The 25076-nt window shown below is 74.7% G+C and overlaps 1 protein-coding gene and 1 long non-coding RNA gene across 3 annotated transcripts in view; one reads left to right on the top strand and one right to left on the bottom strand.

The window, feature by feature from the left end:
* Positions 1-1125: 1125 nt before the first annotated feature.
* On the bottom strand, positions 1126-2884 carry LOC135330239 (uncharacterized). Its single transcript, XR_010392116.1, has 2 exons — positions 2635-2884; positions 1126-1798 (listed from the first exon to the last, which is right to left on the bottom strand). It is a non-coding gene; the product is annotated as an uncharacterized LOC135330239 (long non-coding RNA).
* Positions 2885-3695: 811 nt separating this feature from the next.
* The window catches only part of BAHCC1 (BAH domain and coiled-coil containing 1), a 29342-nt gene continuing 7961 nt past the window's right edge, over positions 3696-25076 (top strand). For both annotated transcript variants that reach the window (XM_064522831.1, XM_064522830.1), the window contains exons 1-15: positions 3696-3902; positions 5349-5633; positions 13658-13837; positions 14741-14863; positions 15773-17473; positions 17554-17659; positions 18375-18583; positions 18654-18812; positions 19445-19638; positions 20415-20772; positions 21368-22105; positions 23239-23423; positions 23518-23654; positions 23878-23979; positions 24666-25006. In XM_064522831.1, coding sequence (XP_064378901.1) covers positions 5477-5633; positions 13658-13837; positions 14741-14863; positions 15773-17473; positions 17554-17659; positions 18375-18583; positions 18654-18812; positions 19445-19638; positions 20415-20772; positions 21368-22105; positions 23239-23423; positions 23518-23654; positions 23878-23979; positions 24666-25006 — 4690 coding nt within the window. In that variant the 5' untranslated portion in view covers positions 3696-3902; positions 5349-5476. The remainder of the gene's footprint in view (positions 3903-5348; positions 5634-13657; positions 13838-14740; positions 14864-15772; positions 17474-17553; positions 17660-18374; positions 18584-18653; positions 18813-19444; positions 19639-20414; positions 20773-21367; positions 22106-23238; positions 23424-23517; positions 23655-23877; positions 23980-24665; positions 25007-25076) is intronic.

The raw sequence follows: 25076 nt of genomic DNA, 5'->3' as shown, positions 1-25076 counted from the left end.
TTGCACGGGGCCCGGGGAGGCCTGGGGACACCGTGCACGCATGGGAGCAGCGTGGCGTGGCCTGGGGACACCGCACACACGCACACGGCTTGCACGGGGCCCGGGGAGGTGCGGGGACACCGTGCACACGCACAGGAGCAGCACAGCACGGCCCTGCGCTCGCACGGGGCCCGGGGAGGCCCGGGGACACCGCGCACACGCACACGGCTTGCACGGGGCCCGGGGAGGCCCGGGGACACCGCGCACGCACGGCAGCCGCACGCCGCGGCCCCGGCCCCGCACGGAGCTCAGCAGGGCCCGGAGCGACGCGTGGGCCCGTCCCTGCCGCTGCCTCCCAGGTCGGGCGCAGCCCCGCGGCGCCGGGGGCTCGGGGGGGGGGGGGGGCACCGGGAGCGGGTCCCCCCCCCCGCCGTGCGCAGCGCCGAGCACCCGCCGGGGCGCCCGCAGCCGCCGCCGCCGCCTTTGTTCGCCGCGCCGGGGCCGGGGCCGGGGCCGGGCTGCGCTCGGCGGCGCCTCGCGGCTCCTTTGTCTGCGGGCGCGGCGGCCCCGGCAGCGCGGCGGGGGCCGGGCCGACGGCGGGGGGGGGATCCCCGGTCCCCGAGCGGGCGCGGTTGCCGTGCAAAGCCCGGGGTGCGGTGCGGTGCGGTGCCCGGGGTGCGGTGCAATGCCCCGGTGCAGTATCCTGCCCGCGGTGCGGTGCGGTGCCCGGGGACGCAGCCACGCGGCTCGGTCGCCGCTGCCGCCGCCGCTCCGTGCAGGCCGGGGGTGGCCGGAGCCTTTCGTGAACGTCTCGCTTTAATTTCTCCCGGCTGCGCTCGCTTGCCGGTACCCTCGCCCGGGAGCGCCGGGGATTGCGGCGGCGCTTGCGACACCCGGGGAGAGATTTAGCTGCAAATTCCGACCCCGCGTTTCACGGGGTCCGGAGCGAGCAGCGAGCGGAGGGAGGGCCCGAGCGCCGGGCCGGAACGCCGCATCCCCGGGCACCGCCGCGCAGCCCGGCCCGGCCCCGAGGACGAGGCTCCGCGTCCCCCTCCCACCCCCCCGGGATTCCTCCGGCCTCCTCCCGAGCCCCGCACGTCCCCTCGGCTTCCCCCGGCTTGCGTTGAAGGAACGAAGAGGCGCGGAGGCTTTTCAGATTATTTGTGTATTTCATTTATTTGTTTATTTGCAGTCAGGAAATTGTCGCTCGTTTGCTCCCAGCGGCCGCAGCAACGCGCCGGCCCCAGGGCAGCGCTGCCCGTGCGCCGCGTCGCTGCACCGCGTCGCTCAGCCGCCCGGAGCCCCGGCCCGGCCCCTCCCGGGTGCGCAGGGAGATCCCGCTGCAGGACGTTAACGCGGGGGGAGCCGGGGCCCCGGCGCGGCGGGAGCAGGCGGCCGCGCTCCGGAGCGGCGAATGCAAAATGATAACGGGAGGCGAGGGCGGGGGGGCGGCGTGCACGGCCGGGGGGGCCCCGGGGACCGAGCGTGGCCGTGCTCCGGCGGTGCCCGGCAGCCGGGGCGTCCCGCATCCCCGAGCTGCGGTGTGCACCGGGGCTGTGCGGGCACCGCGGCCGCGCTGCGTGCGCATTGCACCCGTGGGCGAGCACTGGGTCATACTGGGGCGTCTGTGCATGCACTGGTCCGTGCTGGGTGCATTCCCGTGCGGCCCCCCCGCCGCCCCCCCGCGCCCCCGTACCGTGCGGTGCCGGCCGGTGCCGGTGCGCGGCGGCCGCAGGGTCCCGCCGCGTCCCCCGGTCGCGCTCCTGCTCGATTCGATTGTCGTCTCGCCGTAATGAATAGCCCCGTTGTAATCTAATATCTTGTACAAGTTATTTTGATTTATTCTTGCGTTTTCAATCAATTACGGCCTTTTATTTCGACAATAACTGCCGGCCGCCGCCGGGCTGGGGAGGCCGAGGGGCCCCGCGGCCGCGCCGCTCCGCTCCCTGCGCCGCCCCCGGCCCCCTCCCACCGCGCGGCCCCCGGCAAGGCGCCCCCCCCGCGCGGCAGCGCCTCTGCTGCGCCGCACGCCCCCCCCCCCCCGCTCGCATTGCGCAGCCCCCCCCCCCCGCATTGCCCCTTCGCATTGCAAGGCCTCCCGCTTGCATTACATGCCCCCCCCCCGTGCACTGCGCGGCCCCCGCGCCCCCCGCTTGCATTGCGCAGCCCCCCGGCACCGCATGCACTGCGGACCCCCCCGGTATTGCACAGCCCCCCCAGCACCGCATGCCCTGCGCGGCCCCCGGCACTGCACGGCCTCCCACCGCCCGCTTGCTCTGCGCAGCCCCCCAGCGTAGCACGGCCCCCCACCCCCCGCATGCATCGCGCGGCCCCCCGGCACTGCACGGCCCCCCGCCTCCCACTTGCATCGCGCGGCCCCCCGGCATTGGGCGGCCCCCCGCGCTGCCCGTCCCCCCAACTCCCGCTTGCATTGCACGGCCCCCCCGGCATTGGGCGGCCCCCCCGGCTCCCGCATGCATTGCACGGCCCCCCCGGCTTCCGCATGCATTGCACGGCCCCCCCGGCACTGCACGACCCCCCCGGCTCCCGCATGCATTGCACGGCCCCCCCCGCGCTGTCCGGCCCCCCCGGCACTGCACAGCCCCCCCGGCTCCCGCATGCATTGCACGGCCCCCCCCCCCGCGCCCGGCCGACCTGCGGGCGCGCTGTGCCGGCGGCGGCGGGTGACTCCGGCCGCTTCCCCTTTCTCCGCTGCCTTTGATCTCCCCCGCGTCGCTCCCGGGCCGCGGGGCGGCGGGGTCCGCCCGGGGGGGCCTGGAAACCGCCCCGGTTTATCGCCTTTCATCGCGCGGCCCCGGGCCGCCTTGAAACCGCGCGGCCAGTAATTGCTTTTTGCAGGCGGCCCGGTGCGGGCTGGCGCGCAGCCAATCAGCGCCTTGTTTACACTGCGTGATTGACAGCGGGCTGGCGGGCGGCCAGCCAATCCGCGCCGCCCCGCCGGGGCGGGGGGAGGGGGGAGCGCGCGCCCGGGAGGGGGCGGCGGCGCGGGGAGGGGGGAGGGGAGCGCCGCGGGTTAACCCTCGCCGCGCCGGGCAGAAGTGCAGAAAGGGAGCGCGGCGGGGCGGCGCGGGGCTGGCTGCGGGGCGCGGGGTGCACGCGGGGCACGGGCGAGGTGGGGGGAGCCCACCCGGAGGGGGAGGGCGCTCGGCGGCGGCTCCCTCCCCTTGCGGACGCGCAGCGGGTGGTTGATGCAAATAAACGGGCTTTTATTTTTTTCCTCTTCTTTTCCTGAACAGCGTAACAGACGCTGCTCCCCAGCGCGGCTCGGTGGGGGGGGGGTCACTGCGCTCCCCCCGGGTGGCGGTCCTGAGAAGGGGAGGGGTTGCACTGCAGGGGTTGCACCGGAGGTGCAGTGCAACCCCCGCTGCAACGCAACCCCCGCTGCAACGCAACCCCCGCTGCAACGCAGCGCGCGCGCGCGCGCAGGGAGGGAGGGCGGGAGGGCGGGCGGGCGCGCGCCGGGCGCGCGGCCCCCCATTCATCCGCCGGGCTTGAATTCGGCGCCGCCGGGCCGCGTCGCAGCCCCCGCCGCGCCCTGATTGGCAGGGCGCTGGCGGGGCGCCAGCCTATTGGGAGGGCCCGCTGACGCAACGGGCGGGCGGCGCTGGCGGGCGGCGGGGCGGCGGGAGCGGGGCGGGGGGGGCGCGGGGCGCGAGCGCCGCGCGGCGGCCAATCAGGGGGCGCGCGCGGCACGCGCTTATTAGCATGCAGGGCGCGTCGCGCGGCGGAGTGCGCGGCAGGCGGGGACCCGCGGCGGGGTCCCTCTCCCTTTCTGCAGGAGCAGCCGGTGCATGTGCAGTGCACCGGCGAGCACAGTGCAAATACCAGTAGGAATACAACACACAGCCCCACTGCCCGAGTTAATTGTATTGCATTCACCCTGTGCAAGGAACACCCCTCCAGTAAGTAACTGCAATTATGTGTTTTGTTTGGCTTTCGTGGATATATATATATATATATATAATTTTATTTTTTTGCGCTTTTTTTTTGGATTAAAAAAAATTGCAACCGAGCAAAAATTCCCGGCGGCGGATTTTTCGCTTTTATTTTGTTTTGGTTTTTTGTTTCCTTTTTCGGCGGGGCGAGGCGTTTCGCCGGTGGAAAATGCCCCGCCGTGCTGCCGCTCTCCTGCGCGGACAATACGGCTCCGGGCGGTTTCGCTCCCCCGGCCGCAGCGGCGCGCGGGGCCGGTGCCCGGCTCTGCCCGCGGGCGCCGGCGCAGCGCTGCCGGGGGGACGCGTCGCCGCGGCCGGGAGCGGCGGGGGCGCCGGGGGCTCCGGGCCGCGCTCGCCGCCCTTTGTTCGCCGGCGGCGGCGGCGGCGGCCCCGGCGCGGCCCTTCCCGGCAGCGGCGCCGGATCGGGCCCGGCGGCCCCGGCGCTGCCGAGAACAATGCCCCGGCGGGCCCGCGCCTTTGTGCGGCCGCGCCGCCGCCGAGCCGGGAGCCCCGCGGCCGCGCACCGGGGCGGCGGCGCTGCGCGGGCCCGGGCACCGGGGGAGCCCGGAGATTAGGGGGCCCGGGCACCGGGGGAGCCGGGGAACTGCGGGCCCGGGCACCGGGGAAAGCAGGAAATCAGAGGGCCCGGGCACCGGGGAAGCTGGGGAAACAGGAGGCCCGGGCACCGGGAAAAGAAGGGCCCGGGCACCGGGGGAGCCGGGGAAGCGAGGGCCCGGGCACCGGGGGAAGCAGGAAATTAAGGGGCCCGGGCACCGGGGGAGCGAGGAAAATAGGGGGCCCGCGCACCGGGGGAACCGGGGAAATGAGGGCCCGTGCACCGGGGAAAGCAGGAAATTAGGGGCCCGTGCGCCGCGGAAACCGGGGAAAAATGGGAACGCGTGCACCGGGAAATCGGGGGCCTGTGCGCTGGAGGAAACCGGGGAAGTGCGGGCCCGTGCACCGGGGAAGCAGGAAAATAGAGGGCCCGTGCACCGGGGAGCAAGGGAAAGGAGGGCCCGGGCACCGGGGAAGCCGGGAAAATAGGGGGCCCGCGCACCGGGGGACGGGGGAAATGAGGGCCCGGGCACCGGGGAAAGCGGAGAAAAATGTGACCCCGTGCACCGGGGAACGGCGGGCCCGTGCACCGAGGGAACCGGGGAAACGAGGGCCCGCGCACCGGGGAACTGGGGGAACGAGGGCCTGCGCACCGGGGAAAAATGTGACCCCGTGCACCGGGAAGCGGCGGGCCCGTGCACCGGGGGAAGCGGGCGCGAGCGGGCAGCGCGCTGCGGCGGAAGGGGAGGAAGCGCGGGGGCCGGTACCGGGAGCGGCGCGGGGCGGGGGGGCGGCGGCGGCGGCGGCGGCGGGGCCGTGCGCGCTCTCACGCTCTGCCTTTCTCTCCCCTGCGCCCAGGAGCGGAGGATGAGCCGGGAGCCCCGGCGCCGAGCGCCGCCCGCCGCCGAGCGCGGCCCGCCGCGGCGCTGAGCCTCGCCCAGGAGCCACGTCCGCGGCCCCGCCGGGTGCATGTCCCGCGCGCCGCCATGGACGGCCGCGACTTCGCGCCGCCGCCGCGGCTGCTGCCCGAGCGCGGCGGCCTGAGTCACCGGGCCGGGCCGGGCCGCGGCGCCGCGCAGCCCCCCGGCCACTTCCAGCCCGCCAAGTACTTCCCGGCGCCCATCACCGTGGCGGCGCACGCAGGTCAGCGCGGACGCGACGCGACGGGGCGCCGCTGCCGTCGGGCTCGTCCACCCCCCCCCCCCTCCCGCCGCCGCTTTATTCCCTCCCGCCGTCGCGGGGGCTGCAGCTCGGTGCCCCCCCCGGGCGAGCGCCGCTGCCCGGCCAAGGAGGCGCTTTCTGGGCCGGCAACGGCGCCGTTATGCGCGGGCCGGGCCGGGCCGGGGCGGCGCGGGGCTCCCGGAGCCGGTTCTCCACAAACCCCGGGAGGCTCCGGGCGTTTGCAGCGGGGCGGCCGCGGCGGCTGCTCCGGGGATGCGGCCGGCGTCGGGCAAAGAGCGGCCGCCCGCCCGGAGCCGCCGCCGCCGCCGCTTTGTCCGCGGTGCACGGAGCGGGGACGCGGTGCACGGAGCGGAGCACACGGAGCGCGGTGCACGGAGCCGGGAGCACGGAGCGCGGTGCACGGAGCGGAGCACACGGAGCGCGGTGCACGGAGCCGGGAGCACGGGGCGCCCCGCGGGCAGCGGCCCCGGCACCGCCGGGCTCCGGGATCGCGCCGGGGCCCGAGCGCGGAGCGGGGCCGGATCCGGCCTCCTCGGGGCCGGCTCGGCGCTGCCCGCGGCCGCGGCGGTTCCCTCGGCGTCGCGCCGCGGCGGCCCCCGGTTATTGTCGCCGCTTTGACGAGCTGCGAACGCTAATAAAATTCCGTCTGCGTTAATGGGATTACAATTAGCGCGGGGATTAGGGCGGGGGGCACGGCCGGGCCGCCGGGGGGGCCCCGGGGAGGCGGCGCCGGATCGGGCCCGCCGCCGGGGCGGTTTCGCTTTGTGCCGCCGGCCGCGCCGCGCCGGGCCGCGGGGGCTGCGCGGGGCCGGGGGGGCTGGGGGGGCCCGGCGGCCGCTCGCTGCCTCTCCCGGCGGCCGTGCGCCCCGGCGGGGACCCCGCAGCCCGGCCGAGCTGCCGGCGCGGCCTGGGCGACACATGGGAGCCCGAACGCAAAGGAGGCTGTTAAAATAACATGGATCAGGCTAAAAATACCCCGGCAGAAACTCGCTTTTTTTTTTTTTTTTTTTTTAAAAAAAAAAGCCAAACCCAACAACAGAAAGAGCTAAAAATATTCCGCGCTTTGGCAGGGCCGCCGAGTCGGAGACGTTCCCGGCGAGCCCTGCACGGAGACTCCCGCGCTTACGGGAACGTTGTTCGAGCTCATAAAAATTATAATTTACTGGCGGCCGCCGCGCTCGCACGAGCCGGGCGGGAGCGGCCGGGCCGCGGGCTGCGCTCGGCGCGGCTCGGTGCAACGCGGCTCGGTGCAGCTCGGTGCGGTGCAACGCGGCTCAGTGCGGTGCAAGGCGGCTCGGTGCAGCGCGGCTCGGTGCAAGGCGGCTCGGCGCGGTGCAAGGCGGCTCGGCGCGGTGCAGCGCGGCTCTCCCGGCTCCCGGCCCGGCCCCGTGCGCCTTCGGGGCCGCGGCGCGGCTCGGCGCGGCCGCGCAGCCCCGGTGCCCGGCGGCGGCGGCGGCGGCCGCTCCCCCCGCGCCCGCAGCGCAGCGCAGCGACCGGAGCCGTCGCGGCCGCGGGGCCGCCGCTGCCCTCGGGGGGCTCCGGGCCCCGGCGCCGCTGCCCGGGATGGCTCCGTGCGCCGGGCAGGACTACACCTCCCAGGAGGCCTTGCTGAGCGCTGGGGCTTGGAGGTAGCCCCGCGAAAGGGAGATAAAAACTGTTTAGCTTTATTTTATTAAAGCCATAATTCAGGGCCGCGCAGTTATTACAAACAAATGCTTCGGTTTGCATCTGTTTTTGGCACTGAGACCATGCAAATGACTGCGCGAGACAGCGCCGGGGCCGGGGCCCTGTGCCCGTGTCCCCGTGTCCCCGCGTCCCCGTGTCCCCGCGCCCCTGCCCGGTGCCGCTGCCTCAGTTTCCCCAGGGTGCTCCTGGCTGGGGGCCGGGGCGCGGGAGCCCCCGCCGCAGCCCCTGCACCAGCATCGGCCCCGCGGCATGGACGCCTGCGGCCGGGCCCGGAGCGGCGTTGGGCCCCTTGCTCTGATGAATCTCACGTGCCGCCGGGCCGCGGTGCCGCCCCGGGCCCGAAACGTGGCGCGGGAGGAGCGGGAAACGCCGGCGAACGGGGTCCGCGAACGCGATACTTTCACGCGGGGCCTAAATTTTTGCCCTTCTGACGTTTTTATAGACTGATATATAGTTCAGATCGCGCCGGGCTATTTGTCACCGCGGCGCGGCCCCGGGTTTGCCGTAACGCACGGCAGCGCCGCGGGGGCCGGGCCGGCGCGGGGGCTCCCGGGGGGAGCGGGGCCGCGGCTCCCCCCGCTCCGGCCCGTGCTCCCTGCAGCTGTCTCCGCGGATTAAATTCCAGCCTGGGCTCGGGCGAAGCGCTGCATTTTTTTACCGCGGCGTTCCCCGGGCGCGGGCGGGATAAACAGGTGGGGCCTCGGGGGCTCCCTTTCGCCCGCCGCTTTCCCGCGGCTCCGGAGCCCGGCCGATCCGCCGCCTCCGCCGGGGGCTCGGGACAGAGGCCGCCCCGCGATGCCGCCGCGGCTCCCGGCCCCGCCGCTCGGGAACGCGCGGTGCATTTTAAAGAGTAGGTGTCAAAGTTAAAACAGATTTTGAGATTAACTTGTCTGCTCCTTATTAGCGACACTTCGGCTGGAGATTACGGGGGGGGGTTGCGGGGGGGGGCACGCACATGTGGAAGCAGGAAAAGCAGCGGAGCGCTCGGAAACCCAAATCTTGCAGAATTGCACTCGAGCGGTTTCGTCTGTGCGTTGGTTGTGTGGATCGGCGCGGCGGTGCCGGTGCACGCGCGGGCCTGGGGAGCCACGCAGTGCTCGGTGCCGCGGCTGCGGGCACCCCGAAATGCCGTGGATGCCCCAAAACGGGCTCTCCCGGCCCCTCTGCTGCACGTGGCTCCGCTGCTTCCCGGGATGCGGATCCGGCCGGCGGCCTCGGGTGCCCTGTGCCCCCCCGGCCCCAGTCACCGCGCCGGGCCCGGCGCTGCTGGCAGCGACACGCCGAGAGCCGAGCCCGTAATTATAGCAGAAAATAAAAATAGCCGGATTTGGCTATTCTGTGCCTTCGCAGATTCACACGGGCTGCGAGCTGCAGCCCCTCCCTCCCCGCCCGCCATCGCGGGTAAATAAACACTCACCCAATAATCTCATTCCTGGAGTTCTTCTTCATCCGCTCCGTAAAGCGAAACAGATGGGCACGGAGCAGCGGCCGTGCGGGAATCGCCCGGCCCGGCGCGGGGGCGCGGGAATCGCTGTGCCCGGCGCGGGAATCGCTGTGCCCGGTGCAGGAATCGCTGTGCCTGGCATGGGAATCGCTGTGCCCGGTGCAGGATTTGCTCTGCCCGGCGCGGGAATCGCTGCCTGGTGCGGGAATTGCCGTGCCTGGTGCAGGAATCCCCATGCCCGGTGCAGGGGTTGCGCGGGAATCGCTGTGCCCGGTGCCGCGGCCGTGCTTGCAGCTTGCTCCCGGCGCCGGGGTGTCACCGTGCCGCGCGCGGCCGCCGCTCGCCGCCAGCCTCCCTTGCTCCCCGTCGCAAGGCGACAGATTGCGAGGGGCACTTAGCGCCGAGCGGCTCGCTCGTGATTACCCATCGGATAACGTTTTAATTGTACTTCTGGCACTCCGTCAAGCTAATTTGAGCCGCGCTTCAATATTACGGCATTTATTTAGTGTCGTAACAATATGGATTAATCTTAAATTATAACGCCGAGGAAATTATATCGCGCTTATTTCCTATTTGCCAAATATTTGAAGGGGCTGCGGCGGGTGGAGGCGCGCGGGGCCGCGGCGGGAGGGAGGCAGGGCCGGGCGCTGCGGGAGCCGGGCACACGGGGTCCGTCCGTCCCCCCGGCACGCATCCTGCGCAGGCAGCCAGCGCCGCGCCGGGGAGGGCCGGATCCGGGCCGGCCCCGGGGGCTGCGAGCCGAGGGCGGCCGCCTCCAGCGCTGGCCCCAGTGCATCCCGCGGGGCCCAATGCAACCGGAGCGATCCGAGCGGATCCCGGGAACGCCCGGCGGCTGAGGCCGCGGGAGCGGCGGTGACGGCCCCTTGCCGAGGGCGGCCTGAGCCGCGGCGCCGTGCTGGCTGCTTCCTCCCGGGCTCTTTGCACCGGTGTGCCGCGTGCTCCGGTTCAGCCCGCAGCAGCAAGGCGTGGGTGTGCGCACGGGTGTGCGTGCAGCGGGTGCAAATGGGTGTGCGTGCACCAGGTATGCGTGCACTGCATGCAGCTGGGTGTGCGTGCCCCGGCTGCGCGTGTCTGGGTGTGCAAGGCCCGGGTGTTTGTGCACCGAGTGTGCATGCCCTGGGTGCTTGTGCACTGTGTGCAGCCGGGTGCGTGTGTCCGGGTGTGCAAGCCCCGGGTGTGCGTGCACTGAGTGTTCGTGCCCCAGGTGCTTGTGCACCTCATGCAGCTGGGTGCGTGTGCACTGGGTGTGTGTGCACCGAGTGTGCGAGCCCCGGGTGCGCGTGCCCGGCGTGCCCAGCCGGCGGCACGGCCGTCCCTGCCAGCTCGCGGCGGGCCGGGGAGGGGGCGGTTGCCCGGCGGCTCCGTGCGCGGCCCCGGCCTCGGCCCCGCGAGGAATGTTCCAGCCCCGAAATAGCCGCCGGAGTAACTCTACCCCGCGCACGTCGCAGCGCCGCCGCCGCGGCTCGGCTCCCCGCGAGAGCCGGCCCCAGCCCCGCTGCAGGGCCCGCGCGGGCACGGCCGCTGGGGTGACGGAGCCTGGATGGCTCTGACGGCTCCCGGCGTAAAAAGAAGCCTGTGCAAAGCCGGGGCAGCTCTGGGGAGGGAGCGCGGTGGTGCTGGGCCCCGGCATGCATGTGCAGCTCTGTGTGCCTGTGTGCAGCTCCGTGCACCTTTGTGCAGCTCCGTGTGCCTGCATACAGCTCGGTGCGCCCGTGTGCAGCTCCGTGCACCTTCGTGCAGCGCTGGGCTCCCACGTGCAGCTCCATGCACCTTTGTGCAGCTGCACGTGGCCGTGTGCAGCTCCGTGTGCCCTCGTGCAGCTCCGTGCACCACGTGCAGCTCCATGCACCTTTGTGCAGCTCCGTGCGCCCTCGTGCAGCTCCGTGCACCGCGTGCAGCTCCGTGCAGTCTCGTGCGCCGCGTGGGCACGTGCCGGCAGGCCCTTCCCGGCGAGGGAGGCTCCGGCAGCGGGTCACGGCACCGGGGACCCGCTCCCTTTCCCGGCAGCGCTGGCTCAGCGCCGCGCTCGCCCCCTTCCCGGGCCGGGGAGCAGGAAGCTGCTCCGGAGCGTAGCAGATGTGGCCGGAGCACCGGAGGCCCCGGGGGCCGCGTGTTCCCCCGGGCGCCCGGCGTGGGGGGCTGCGCTGAGGCCTGGCGGACTCGGTGCTCTTGTGGCGCGTTGCGGGTTTGGGGCCAGGGCCGAGGCGAGAAGCCCCCCGCGTCCCCCGGGCTCCCGGCCCCCGCGGCTTGGCGGCGGCCCCGGCCCGCGGGCGGCTCGCTGGCCTTAACCCTTCCGCCTCCCGCCGCCTCCCTGCCTCGGTCGCCCTCCGCACCGGGGGGTCCCGCTCCGGCGCGGGAGAATCCGGGAGCGATCCGGAGCCGGCGGCTCCAGGCCCCGCTGGGGGGGCGGCTCCCGAAACCGCGGCCGGGGGGGCAGGATGGCATCCGCGCCCCGGCAGCGGCGGCAGCAGCGACCCTTCCCGCGCTCTTGGCGGCCGCCGCTGGGGATTTTCTGCCCGGGGCCCGGGCCGGGAGCGGTGCCGGCAGAGCTGAGTCACGCCGCCGGCCGGGGGGCGCGGGGAGCGCGGCCAGGGAGTTCCCGGGCTGACGCTGCCCGCGGAGCCTTCCCGGGGGCCGGCTGGGGCGACGCGAGTCGGGGCGGTCTCGGGAAGCGCTCGGCGCCGCGGGGCAGAGCCCTGGGGGCCGCCCCCCCCCCCGGCCCCCTTCCCGCGGGCGGTGCCGAGCCGCGCGGGCGGTGCGGAGCGGAGCGGCGTGATGGGAGAGCCGGAGCCGGCGGGGCCGTGGGAAGGAGGCGCCCTGCCCTCCCCGGGGCCTTTCCCCTTTTGCACGCCGTGCTGTGCTGCACCGTGCCGTGCCAAGCCGTGCCGTGCTGCACCGCGCTGTGCCAAGCCGTGCCAAGCCGTGCCGTGCCGTGCCGTGCTGCACCGTGCCATGCTGCACCGTGCTGTGCCATGCCATGCTGTGCCATGCTGCACTGTGCCGTGCCGTGCCATGCCGTGCTGTGCCATGCTGCACCATGCTGCGCTGCACCGCGCCGTGCTGCACCGTGCCATGCTGCGCCGTGCCGTGCCGTGCCGTGCCGTGCCGTGCCAGCCGGGCAGCGCGGGGCAGCCCCCGGGCCGGGGCAGGCTGCGAGCGGGCGTGCGGGCTGCGTGTGTGCGGCGGGGTGGGAACGGCGCGGGCCGGGCGCCGCGGCCAGCGCGCCTGGGGAGCCGGCCGTGCCAGGGGGTGTGAGTCAGCGGGTCCGATATGTAGGGGAGAGTGTGCGAGCCGGGGCCTGGGGCCCGGCCAGCCTGGCCGGGCTGCTCGCTCCAGCTCCGCGCCGCTGGGCCGGGTTTTTTCTTCCTTTTTTTTTTTTTTTTTTTACAGCCTGTTTCACAGCTTCCAGAAAAGGCTCGTTCTGGAAACCTCGGCTTCCTGGGGAGCTCCCGCTCCCCGCTCCCCACCCGGCTCCGCGGGCGCCCGGGTGTGCAGGGCCGGCGGGGCGGGGGCGGGCGGCACCCCACGGCACGGGCCCGCGGTGCCGAGCGTGGCGGGCGGCGGAGCTGCGATGCCGCGTCCTGCGCCGCTTTGCAGGCGGGGAGCCCGGGGCCGTTCCCGCGGCCGGTTCCTGCAGCCGTTCCCGTGGTTCCCGCAGCCGGTTCCCGCGGTTCCTGCAGCTGGTTCCCGCGGCCGTTCCCGGCTGTTCCCGGCCGTTCCCGGGGCCGGCAGCGGGCCGGGTGCGGCCGTGGCCCCGGCCCACGCTCCCCACACCCGGGCTCGGCCGCTGGCCGGCTGGTACAGGAAGGAGGGAGCTGCCTGTAACCACATCCCCAACACTCATCCCAGAGGCATCCCGGAGGGATTAGCCGGGGAGCGTGGGCCGGCTTAGAGAGCAAGCATCACTTCCTCCCCGGGCCCGGGCGGGCGGCCAGGCCCGCGCCGCGCCGCGCCGGGAGGAGGGCGGGATGCCGCGGCCCCGCCAGCCCACGTCGGCAAACACATGCGCGCGGGGAGCGGGGCCAAGCGGCGCGGGGCGGCCAGCGCTCCCCGCCGCTCCGTCCCAGCCCGCCCGGCCTTTGGCTACCGGCTCCGATGTTTCCACCATGATCTCACGGCTCGGCCTCCCCTGCCCGGCCCGCCCAGCCCCTCGCCTCCGGGCTGGGGACCGGCATGGGGAGCGCGGCTCCGCGCCGCCCCCCCCGCCTGCACCCGTGCAGCGTGCCGCGGGCGCCGTGCCCGGAGCGCGTTCTGCCGCGCGCTGCCCGGCCCTGGCAGGGCATCCCTGCCGCAGCCGCTGCCCCGGTCGCAGACGGCCGTCGCGGCCTCCCGCCGCTGCCCGGCGCTGGCAGGGCTCCCGCGGCTGCGCCCGATGCCGCACTGGCTGCCAGGGCGCGGAGCGGGGCGGCACCGCGCTGGCACCGGCGGGGAGCAGCGGCACGGGGAGCCGCGCGCGCGTGGCCGGCCTGTTGCAGTGCCCGCTGCCGTGCACCGGTGCACGCGTGCCCGGGATGCACGTGCACGCCGGCAATGCCGCGGCAGGGCGGCAGCCGCCTCCTCGCACGGCGTGCGTGCACGAGGGCCGTGCGTGCGCAAGGGCTGCGTGTGTGCACGAGGAGCATGCATGCACAAGGGCTGCACGTTTGCACGAGGGCCATGCATGCACGAGGGCCGTGTGCGTGCACGAGGGCCGTGCGTTGGGAGCGTGCACGCCGTGCGGCAGGCGTGTGCCCCGCGTGCGAGCGCCCGGGGGGAGCGTGCGCGTGGGGGGGTGGCGGTGGCGGGGGCACCCGTGCAGCGTCCCGTCCCTGACTCTCTTCCCTGGCGCCCGCAGCAGGGAGCGGACTGATGGGGAACTCGCCGGCCTCGTCCTTCATGGGAAGCTTCCTCACCAGCAGCCTGGGCTCGGGGGCACCCAGCCACCCCTCGGGCCCCGCCGCGTCCCCCCCGGAGCCGGCTTTCCGCGGGCCCCACTCCGGCACCTCCCAGATCTGGTTCTCGCACTCCCACGAAGGTAAGCGGGCGCCGGGGCGGAGCGGGGAGGCTCCCGGGCTCGCGACGAGCCCCCGGGGACAAGGCTCAGCCCCCGGGAGCGGGGCTGTGGTGGGGGGGCACCAAGCCGGTGCTGGGGGCAGCTGCAGATCCTCGGGGTCCCCGCCGCCCTCTCCGTGCCGTGCTGAGACCGGCCCAACTCGTGTCACAGGTGCCCGGGGGGCATGGGGATCCCAGGCAGAGCCAGGGAGGGGGCCGGCCGGCTGCACGGACACCCCGTCCCCGCGGCGGGGGCTTCCCGGCGGCGGCAGCGGCTCGGCCCCCGCGGCCCCTCGGGGGCTGCCGGCGCCCCGCGGCGCCCCGTGCCCCGTCCACCTGCGCGGGGCCGGGAGCGAGGGATGCGCAGAGTTAAGGAGCGAGCGGCGAGGTGGTATTGGCGCGGCGCCCTGGCAGCCGGCCCAGCTGGTAGTTTGTCAGGCTGCCAGCTGGCTCCCGGCTCGCCGAGGCCTGCGCGGCGTGCCGGGGGGGCGGCCGGGGCGGGTGGGCAGCGCGCGCGGCTCCGGCGGCGCCCGCCGACGGCCGACGGCCCGAGCGCACCGACGAGCGAGCCTGCGCGGCGGCCACCACTGCCGTGAGCCCGTGGGGTCTCAGCTCGCGGCCGCCGGGGCGGAGGTGGTCGCGGCGGAGACGCCCGGGCTGCAGCACCGCGGTGTGATGTGCCGTGGCCCGGCTCGGAGGCGTCCGGCCGGGCAGCAAGCGTGCGGGGTGCCGGGCGCCCATGCACACCCGTGCATGCCCCCGTGCACCTGTGCACACCCGTGCATGCCTGTATGCACCCGTGCATGCCTGTGCATGCCCGTATGCACCTATGCACACCTGTGCACGCCCGTGCACACCTGCACCGCTCTGACCCGCCCGCCCGCAGCTCCGGGGTACCCCCGCTTCTCCGGGAGCCTGGCCTCCACCTTCCTGCCCATGAGCCACCTGGACCACCACGGGAACAGCAACGTCCTCTACAGCCAGCACCGCTTCTATGAGAGCCAGAAAGGCAGGTACCGCGGTCCCGGCACGCCCCATCATCCCGGTGCCCGCGGCGCCCGGCTCGGCGGGGCCGTGCCGCAGCGGCAGGTGCCGGCTCCCCCGGGAGCGAGCGGCCCCGGGCGTGGGGTCGCGGGCACCCGGCCCAGCTGCCGCCGCTCTCGCTTTTCACAATATTGTGGCGGGCGCTTAATAGGGAACATTGTTTGGGTGGGAAATGGAGCTAATTAGGCTCTGCCTTCCCCCGCACTCCTCCCCTCGTTAGCGCGGAGCCGACGCTGGCATGGACGCGGCCCAGGGCGTCGCGGCGCGCTCCCGGCGCTCCCTTTGTTTGGCGCGGAGCCGGGCACGGCGCGGTGTGGGGCGGATGGGTCCAGGCACCTGATCCGCGGCCGAGCCCTGGGGTGTCCCCAGCTGCATCCGAGCCCTGGGGCACCCCGAGCCGTGGGCCAGCCCTGGGGTGTCCCCAGCTGCATCCAAGCCGCTGGGTGGCCCCTGCCCTGGCCAAGCCCTGGGGCACCCCAAGCCATGGCCAAGCCCTGGGGTGTCCTGAGCTGCAGCTGAGCCTTTGGCACGGCTTTGTGCCTGGAGATGGCCTGGGTGCATGGGGTGGACTCCCTCGGCTTTGCACCCAGGACCTGGCTGCACCTGGGGACCTCGCTGCACCCAGGACCTCCCTGTACCCAGGACCTTGCTGCAGCCAGGGACCTCCCTGCACCTGGAGACCTGGCTGCACCTGGGGACACGGCTGCACCCGGGACCTCGTTGCACCTGGGGACCTCCCTGCATCCAGGGACCCCTCTGCAGCCGGGGACCCGGCTGCAGGCAGGGGCTGGCCGTGGCCCGGGTGGGCTTGCAGGGAGCCCCCGGGGCCGGCGGGGGGGCTGCGGGAGGACTCACCCGCCTGCCTTCCCCGCAGATAACTTCTACCTGCGCAACCTGCCCGCCCAGCCCACCCTGCTCTCCGCCAACCACAACTTCCCCAGCATCGCCCGCGCCGCCCCCGGCCACCCCATCGGCTCCTGCAGCCGGGAGCGCGAGGCCGGCCCGCTGCCCAAGGCCGCCAAGGACTACGAGCGCTTCCTGGCCGGCAAGGAGCGGGCGGCCAAGGGGGAGCCCAAGGAGCGGCCGCCCGAGGAGGAGGGCAAGGAGCGGCCCCGGGCCGTGCTGCCGGTGACGCCCGAGGGCCACTGCAAGGAGAGCCCGGCGGCGCGCGGCGCCTGCGACGGCCGCCCCAAGCCGCTGCCCTCCTGCCTGCTGGGCGCCAAGGCGCTGGGCGGCGAGGCCGGCAAGGCCGCCCTGCCCAGCTGCGCCGGCGGAGCCCTGCCGCGGCACGCCGCCGGCCGCTGCGCCAGGGAGCCGGGCCGGCCCGAGCGGGAGGCGGGCGCCCGCGGGTCGCCGCAGCCCTACGGCGAGTGCCTGGAGCGGCGGCAGATGCTGCACCACGCCGTGTCCTACGCCGTGCCCGCCGGCCTGCCGACCGGGCCGCCGCTGAGCGCCGCCGCCGCCGCCGGCTCCTTCCCCTGCCTGCCGCTGCACGCCGGCCCCGACGTGCTGTGCCCGCTGCCGGACAAGGGCGGCCGGGAGCCGCCGCTGAGCGGGGCCACGCTGGTGCCCTCGGTGGGGCACCTGGCCGACAAGAGCCGGCCCTTCCAGCTGGCGGCCGAGAGCTGCGGCCCCGAGGGCAAGGAGCGGCCCGCCGAGGCGGGCGCCGAGCCCCCCGCCGCCTACGGGCCCCCCTTCCCGCTCAAAGCGGAGGGCAAGGCCGAGCGGCGCCTGGAGTGGGGCCCCCCCGGCCCCGCCGCCCGCCTCAAGGGCCTGGAGTACCTGGGGGGGGGCGGCGGCGGGGGGGCCGAGACCCCCTTCGCCGGGCTGGGCCACGCGGCCAAGGGCGGCCTGGAGAAGGGCGGCTACGCGGAGGCGGCGGACTGCGCGCGGGCCGCCGAGGCGCTGGGCGCCACGCTGGGCCCCTCCTGCTGCACTTTAGAGAAGGGGGGCCCCAAGGACCCCCCCGGGCAGAAGGTGGCCCGCATCCGGCACCAGCAGCACGCCGGCCCCGAGGGCGAGCCCGCCGGCGGCGAGGCCAAGCGCAAGGCGCTGGAGCTGGGCGCCCTGGGCTACGGCGGGCCGCCGCTGGCGCCGTGGGGCGTGCAGGGCCAGGGCCCCCCCCTGGCGCTGCCGGAGGAGCGGAAGGGCCCCTACCTGGACCCCTTCGGCAGCGCCCTGCCGCAGGCCGCGCTCATGACCCCCGGCGCGGCGCTGGGCCCGGACGCGCCGGCGCCGCCGGACGAGGTGTCGGCCATGAAGAACCTGCTCAAGTACAGCAACCAAGCACTTATCGTGGGGCAGAAGGCCCCGTTCGTGGGGCTGGGCGGCCTCAAGGGCAGCTGCGCCCACCAGGACGCCAAGTTCCCCCCGGGCAAGGGGCCGCCGGAGCTGGAGCGGCCCGACTGCGCCCGCGGCCGGGAGCCCGAGCTGGGCCACGGCGAGGGCGAGGTGCGGCAGCCGCCCGTGGGCATCGCCGTGGCCGTGGCGCGGCAGAAGGACACGCTGAGCCGCCCCGAGCCCTCCTACGGCGGCGGCTCCGGCCGGCAGAGCCGCGCCGCCGTGGGCATCAAAGGTAAGGGGCGGCGGCGGGGGGGTGCCGGGGGGGTCGGGGCGCGGGGCCGTGCTCACCGCTGTCCCTCGCCCCCGGCGCAGCGGGCACGGCGCGGCCCATGCACGTCATCGACCTGGAGGCGGAGGAGGAGCGGAGCCGGCTCTGCGAGGAGCGCCTGGGGCTGGCCGGCCGCGAGCTCCTGCTGCAGTAAGGAGGGCGCCGGGGGCGGCACCGGGCACCGCGCGGCACCGGGACGCCGGGGTCTGTGGAGCAGGGCTCGGCTCTGGGAGCCCCGAGCCCCCGGCGAGGCCGCGGGCAGAGCATGGCAGTGGCTCCTGCGTGCCGCAACCCTGCATGCTGCATTGCGTGTCCCTCGTCCTGCAGTCCTGCATGCCGCATCCTGCATGCCGCATCCCATGTCCCCCATCCTGCATCCCGCAATCCTGCATGCTGCAATCTCCCACCCTGCATGCCGCAATCCTGCATGCTGCGTCCCCCACCCTGCATGCTGCAATTCTGCGTGGTGCAACACTGCATGCTGCAATCCTGCATGCCGCATCCCCCATCCTGCATGCCGCAATCCTGCATGCTGCAATCTCCCATCCGGCACCCTGCATGCTACATTCTCCATCCCACATCCTGCATCCCACATCCCTCATCCTGCATGCTGCAATCCTGCATGCTGCATCCCACATCTTGCATGCCCCATCCTGCATCCCCCATCCCCCATCCTGCATGTTACGTTCACCATCCTGCATCCTGCATCCCACGTCCCCCATCCTGCATGTTACATTCCCGCATCCCCCGTCCCGCATCCCCCGTCCGGCACCCCGCGTCCCTGCGGCAGGGTGGCCCTCCGGGAGCGCCGGGCGGCCGCGGCCCCCTCCCCTCCCTCTGCCCCATCCTCCGTGCGCCCGCGCAGGGACAACAAGGAGCTGGTGGAGTTCGCCCGCATGCACCCGGCGGGCGGCTGCCCCGGCGAGCTGCCGCCGCACCTGGTCATCGCCGGGGGCTCCTCGCTGCAGCCCGGCCAGCTCGGCGCCGACCCGGCGGCCCACGCGCACCCGGCCCACCCGCACTGGCTGCCCCGCACCCGCAGCCCCTCCATCTGGATGGGGGGGCACTCGTACGGTCAGTGCCGCGCCGGGCGGGGGGGTTGGGGGGGGTCCCGGCGCGGCGCTCACGGCCCCTCGGCCCGCAGGCATCGGCCACCCCGCGCTGCACCAGAACCTGCCGCCCGGCTTCGCCGCCTCCATGCCCAGCACCATGCAGTCCGTGTTCCCCCTCTCCCAGGACCCCCCCGCCCAGCTCGTCATCCTGCCCACCGAGCCCCCGGCCCACGGCACCCCCCACACGCTGGGTAAGGCCGCGCCGCGAGAGGGGCCCTGCGGGGGCTGCGGGGGGGGGGGCTGGGGGTGCAGGTTATGGGCGTCCCTGCGGGGGGCTGGGGGTGCAGGGGGGAAGATGGGGGACCCTATGGGTGCTGCTGTGGGGCTGGGGGTGCAGGTTATGGGGGTCCCTGTGGGGGCTGCCAGGTCTAGGGGTGTAGGGGGGGAGATGGGGGTCCCTTGGGGGCTGCTGCAGGGCTGGGGGTGCAGGGGGGGAGATGGGGGGTCCCTGTGGGGGCTGCTGTGGGTGCAGGGGGGGGAGGTGTGGGTCCCTGTGAGTGCTGCATGGGGCTGGGGTGCAGGAGTGGGAGGTGGGGGTCCCTGCGGGGCTGCATGGGGCCGGGGGTGCACGGGTGGGAGATGGGGGTCCCTGTGGGGGCTGCTGGGGGTGCAGGGGGAGGAGATGAGCATCCCTATGGGTGCTGCTGTGGGGCTGGGGGTGCAGGGGGGGAGATGGGGGTCCCCGTGGATGCTGCTGTGGGGCTGGGGGCTGGGGGGGGAGACGGGGGTGGCCGTGGGGCTGGGCGCGGGGGGGGCGGGAGGCGGGGGTCCCCGCGGGTGGTGCCGGGGGGATGGCACCCCGGTTGACGCGCGCCGTCGGCAGCCGATGTGATGGACCAGGCGTCGCTGTGGCCGCCCATGTACCCGGGCCGGGGCCCGGGGGGGCCGCTGCAGCCGGGGGGGCAGCTGCCCGTGTACCCGCGCTCGCAGTTCCTGCGGCAGCAGGAGCTCTACGCCCTGCAGCAGCAGCAACGCGCCGCCCACGCCCTCGAGCTGCAGCGCCAGGCGCACGCCCAGGTGCCGCGGGGGCTGGCGTGGGGCTGGGGGGGGGACGCGGCGGGGGGCTGGCGCGGGGCGTGTGGGGCTGCTGAGGGGTGGCAGTGTCGGGGCAGGGCGGGACGTGGGGCTGGGGCTGGGGCACGGGGCCGCGGTGCGATGTGTGGGGCAGGGCAGGGACGTGGGGCTGGGCTGGGGCACAGGACTGCGGTGGGAGATGCAGGGCTGGGCTGTGGGGCTGGTGGTGGGGCTGCAATGGGAGACGTGGGGCCACAATGTGGGGCTGCAATGGGAGTTGCAGGGCTGGGCTGTGGGGCTGGGCTGTGGGGCTGGTGGTGGGGCTGCAACGGGAGACGTGGGGCCGCGATGTGGGGCTGCAATGGGCGTTGCAGGGCTGGGACGTGGGGCCGGGGTGTGGGGCTGGTGGTGGGGCTGGGATGGGAGATGGGCCGGGATGCGGGGCCAGGATGTGTGGCCGCGATGGGAGATGTGGGGCTGGTGGTGGGGCTGCAATGGGAGATGGGCCAGGACGTGGGGCTGGGATGTGGGGCTGTGATGGGAGATGGGGAGATGCGGGGCTGGGATGTGGGGCTGGTGGTGGGGCTGCAGTGGGAGATGTGGGGCTGGCAGGGGGCTGCGAGGGGAGATGCGGGGCTGGGATGTGGGGTGGGATGGGAGACGTGGGGCCGGGATGTGGGGCTGGCAGGGGGCTGGGAGGGGAGACGTGGGGCTGGCGGGGGGCTGCGAGGGGAGAGGTGGGGCCGGGCCGGCGTGGGCCGACGGCCGTGCCCCCGCAGCGGAAGCCGGAGGAGCCGCCCCTGGAGCTGGAGGAGGGGGGCGCCGAGAAGCCCCTCAGACCCCCCCACAAAGCAGTTGCCTTAAACGCCCCGGCCAAGGGCCTGTCCTCGGCGGCCCCCGCGCCCCCCAAGCTGTCCCCTTGCTGCCACTCGCCGGCCCTGCGGCACCCGGCCAAGTGCCCCGTGACCCTGCCCGCGGCCCCCTGCACTTTACCCGCGTGCCCCGCCGCCAGCTCCGCCGTGGCGCCCCGCTCGCCCGCCGCCAGCCCCGTCCCCGCGCCCAGCAAGGGCGGCGACGGCGAGGACAAGCGCGGCGAGGGGCAGCCGCCCCGCGACTACCCCAAGTCCCTGGAGCCAGGTAGGACCCGGCGGCGGCGGCGGCGGGGGGGGGCGGGGGGGCATGGTCCTGGCACCCTCCCTGCCCGAGGGCTGCAGCGCCGCGGTGCAGCGCCGTGGGTGCCGGGGTGGAGCGCGGGAACGGGGTGCTGGGGTGTGGCGTGGGAACGGGGCGCAGCGCGGGAACGGGGCGCAGTGCAGGCTCGGGGTGCTGGGGTGCAGCGTGGGAGCATCGCTCCAGTGGGCAGCGCGGGAATGGGGCATGGACTGAGCGTGGGAACGATGCAACGGGGTGCAGAGTGGGAGCGGGGTGCTGCGGTGCAGCGTGGCGGCAGGGCACTGGCGTGCAGCGCGGGAACGGGGCGCCGGGATGCAGCGCGGGAACGGGGCACCGGGATGCAGCGTGGGAACGGGGCGCCGGGATGCAGCGTGGGAACAGGGTGCTGGGCTGCAACACAGCAGCGGGTGCTAGGATGCAGCATGGGAACAGGGTGCCGAGGTGCAGCGTGGCAGCAGGGCACTGGCACGCAGCACGGGAACAGGGTGCCGGGGTGCAGCGCGGGAACGGGGCGCCGCGGGGTTCCCGGCCCAGCTGAGCGTCCTCCGCTTGCCCGCAGACCTGCCGCCGGGCTACAGCTACCCCGCGGCCGGCATGGGCTTCTCCTCGCCGCTGGCGCCCGACGCGCACTCCGCCGAGCCCGCCGACCCCGACACTATGCAAGCGGTCTCGCCGGCGGCCGAGCCCGAGCAGTCGCGGACCTTCAGCCCCGCGGAGCAGCCGCGCTGCGACGGCGGGGCCGCGTGGGAGCCGCCGCCCGGGGGGGCCGCCCCGGAGGGCCCCGGCCCGCTGCTGCACCGCCACCACCTCCTCCTCGCCCAGGGGCAGCGCGCCGCGGAGCTGGGGCCGGCGGCGGCGGCGGGACCCCCCGGCCCCGCGGAGGAGCGGCCGCCGGGGCCCTTCGGCGTCCGCCTGGACGCGGCCCAGGGAGCGCCGGAGCGGCGGCCGGAGGAGCCGCAGGGCCCGGGACCCGCGGCGGGGCCCTCCCCGCCGGGCTCCCCCGGCGCCGAGGAGGAGGAGGAGGGCGACGGCGAAGGCTCGGGGCCGGAGGGCAGCTGCGAGGAGGAGGAGGAGGGCGGCGCCGCGCGGGCGCCCGGCGGGCGGCGGGGCTGCCCGGGCGGGCTGGAGGCGCTCATCGCCGCCGGCATCGACCTGGGGGAGCTGCCGGCGCTGGGCCCCCCCGGCGCGCCGCCCCCGGCGCCCCCCTCGCCCGCCCCGGGGCTGCCCGGCATCGCCCTGCTCAGCGAGCTGGCCGAGCTGGAGCTCCGGCGGCGCCGCTGCGACCTGGCGCTGGCAGGTGAGCGGGGCGGGGGGCGCGGGGGGGGCTGCGCCGGGCGCGGGGCCCCATGCGGTGCAGGCCCTGGAGGGGCAGGGCAGTGCCGTGCAGGGCGGTGCAGGGGTTGCACCGTGCACCTGACGGCAGGATCTGTGCAGTGTGTGTGCGGTGGGGGGGCTGCGCGGTGGGGGCAGTGGCAGGGCTGTGCAGTGTGCATGCAGTGGAGGGGCTGTGCAGTGCTTGCAATGGCAGGACTGTGCAGTGTGCATGCAGTGGAGGAGCTGTGCAGTGCTTGCAATGGCAGGGCTGCACTGTGCATGCAGTGGAGGGGCTGCACTGCAGACGATGGCAGGGCTGTGCAGTGCGTGCAGTGGAGGAGCTGTGCAGTGCACACAGTGGCAGGGCTCTGCAGTGCAGGGTGTGCAGTGGAGGAGCTGTGCAGTGCACACGGGCAGGGCTGTGCAGTGGAGGAGCTGTGCAGTGCACTGCAGCCGGGGCAGGGCTCTGCAGTGCAGGCTGTGCAGTGGAGGAGCTGTGCAGTGCAGGCTGTGCAGTGCATGCATAGCAGCAGGGCTGCGCAGTGCAGCGCGTGCAGTGGCGGAGGCCGTGCACAGGCTGGTGCAGTGCCGGTCGCAGCGGCGATGCCTGAGCCCGTCCTGCTCGCAGCCCGCGGCGGCTCCGGGGCTCCGCTCCAGCGCGGCTGCGGCCGGCGCCCTCCGGGATTCCCGCGGCTCGGCTCCGCATTCCCGCGGCTCGGCTTCCCCAGGGAATCCCGGGGCGGGGGGAAGGGGGGTGTTGGCACCACCCCAGGCCCGGCAGCGCGGCAGGCGGGTGCCTGGAGCCCGCGGGGGGGGGGGGGGGGGGGGGGCGGGTGACGTCGCCTCGCGCCTGGGGCAGCCCCGCAGCCTCCCAGCCCCACGGCTGCCCCAGGGCACCGCCTGCACCGTGCGTGTGGCCCCGTGCCCCACGGCACCCAAGGGGCCCTGCAGCCCCCTGTGCATGGCCCCGTGCCCCACGGCACCCAAGGGGCCCTGCAGCCCCGTGCACCCTGCGCCCCGTGGACGCTGCTGCTCTGGGCGCGCGGCGCCGGGGGCCGTGGGGAGGGAGGGAGGCGGTCCCGGCGCGGGGACCCCGCTGAGCCCCGTGTCCCGCAGGCGAGGACGAGGAGCTGCTGGCCTTCAACCTGCAGAACCTGGCCACGGTGGCGGCCGCCTGGTCGCTGGTGGAGGCGGCCGGCCGGGAGGGCAGCCCGCCGCCGCTGAGCCCCCTGCCCGCCTCCCCGCCGCCCCGCGCCCGCGTCCCGCGCCGCAAGTACACCTGGATGCCCAAGAGCAAGGCGGTGAGCGGGCGGCCTCCCGGCGCGGGAGCTGCGCCGAGCGCGGCGGGTCTCAGCCCGGGGGGGTGGCCCCGCGCTGACCCCCCCCCCCCCGCAGGTGTGTCCCCTGAAGGCGGCCATCGAGCAGCTCAACACGCAGGAGGTGGAGGTGCGCATGCGGCTGGCCGAGCTGCAGCGGCGCTACAAGGAGAAGCAGCGGGAGCTGGTGAAGCTGCAGAGGCGGCACGACCACGAGTACGTCCCGGTCCCCGTCCCGTCCCCGTCCCCGTCCCGCGGTGCAGCACGGGCTGGGGGAGCAGGCGGGGAGGAAACCCCGGGGGAGAGGGAGAGCGCGGCGGGGCCGGATGCCCTCCGGGAGAGGTTGCAGTGGTGGTCACTGGTGTGATGAGTTGGCGGCCGTTCTCAGCCCGGCGCGGGCGGGCGCCCGGGCCCCTCTCACGGTGCCCCGGTGTCGCAGGCGTGACGAGAGCTCCCGCAGCCCGGCGCGGCGGGGCCCGGGGCGGCCGAGGAAGCGCAAGCACTCCAGCACGCTGGGCAAGGGCGACGGCCGCAAAGTCAAGTGAGTGCCGGCGGCCGTGCCGGGGGCGCGGGGGCAGCTCGGGGGGGGGCCGTGCTCGTGCCGGGGGGGGGGGGTCCCACCTAACCAGCCCGGCTGCACCCCCAGATCGGTGGCGCGTGGAGCCCCGGCCCCCCCCGGCACCGCCGCTCGCGCCGGGGCGGTTTCGCTCGCCGCTGCCCCGGCTGGGCCGGCCCCCCCGCTCCGGAGCGGGAGCAGCGTTGCATAAAAGCCTCTTTATCTGCGCGGTATAAAGTCATTGGTCACGCTGCAGTGGTGTTCATTGCTGCTGGCGCTTTATTATTATCCATTAGCCGCCCGGCGCAGTCGTTTGCACACTCCCGGGCCCTGTATAATTGTCCTTCTCTGCTACAAATTGCCTCTCCCGACAGGCCCATTTGCATAAATCCTCCGAGCTAGTCCAAACACGATTGGAGTGTGTGTGCGCGCGCGGCGTCAGGCCCCATGATTTGGTAATAATAGTTAAATCTGCACTAAATGGTTCCTTCAATTAAGACAGAGGAAAAAAATTAATCTCTCGGTTTTATGTCACAAAACATTAGCGAGCGAGCGAAGGTGACGGGGGGGGAGGGGGGCGCGGCGGCTGGCGGCTGCAGCGCGGCGTGGGGACGGGACGGGGACGGGGACGGGGACGGGGACGCCGTGCCCACGCCGCGCTCGCCCGCCAGGGCCGTCAAGAGCAGCCTGTCGCTGCTGTGCGCCGAGCTGCGCGGGGAGCCGCAGGCCAAGAGGAAGAGGAGCAAGCTGGCGGCGGCGGCCTTCGGCGGCGCGCCGGGCTCGGCGGGGAGCGGGGCGCCGGGCGCCCGGGGCTGCCCCGTGGCGCACAAGATGGCCCAGCTGAAGCAGAAGGCCAAGAGCAAAGGGCTGCCCGCCGGCATCAGCCCCTTCCGCCGGAAAGAGCCCAACCCCGGCGGCCGCATCCAGAAGAAGCTCTCGCGCCCCAAGAGCTCCAAGGGCGCCAAGTACCCGCCGGCGGACCCCGAGCCCCGGCACCCGGCGGCGTTCGAAGGCAAGGGGCGCTCGGGGCGCTCGGGGCCGCGCGGGCTGCCCCGCGCCCGCCCCGCCGCGCTCAGCTCCGC

The sequence above is a fragment of the Dromaius novaehollandiae genome, chromosome 18 (genome assembly GCF_036370855.1).
Source record: "Dromaius novaehollandiae isolate bDroNov1 chromosome 18, bDroNov1.hap1, whole genome shotgun sequence".
Classification (NCBI taxonomy): Eukaryota; Metazoa; Chordata; class Aves; order Casuariiformes; family Dromaiidae; genus Dromaius; species Dromaius novaehollandiae.
Note: the sequence above shows the minus strand (reverse complement) of the source record. Positions and strands in the feature narration are given on the sequence as shown.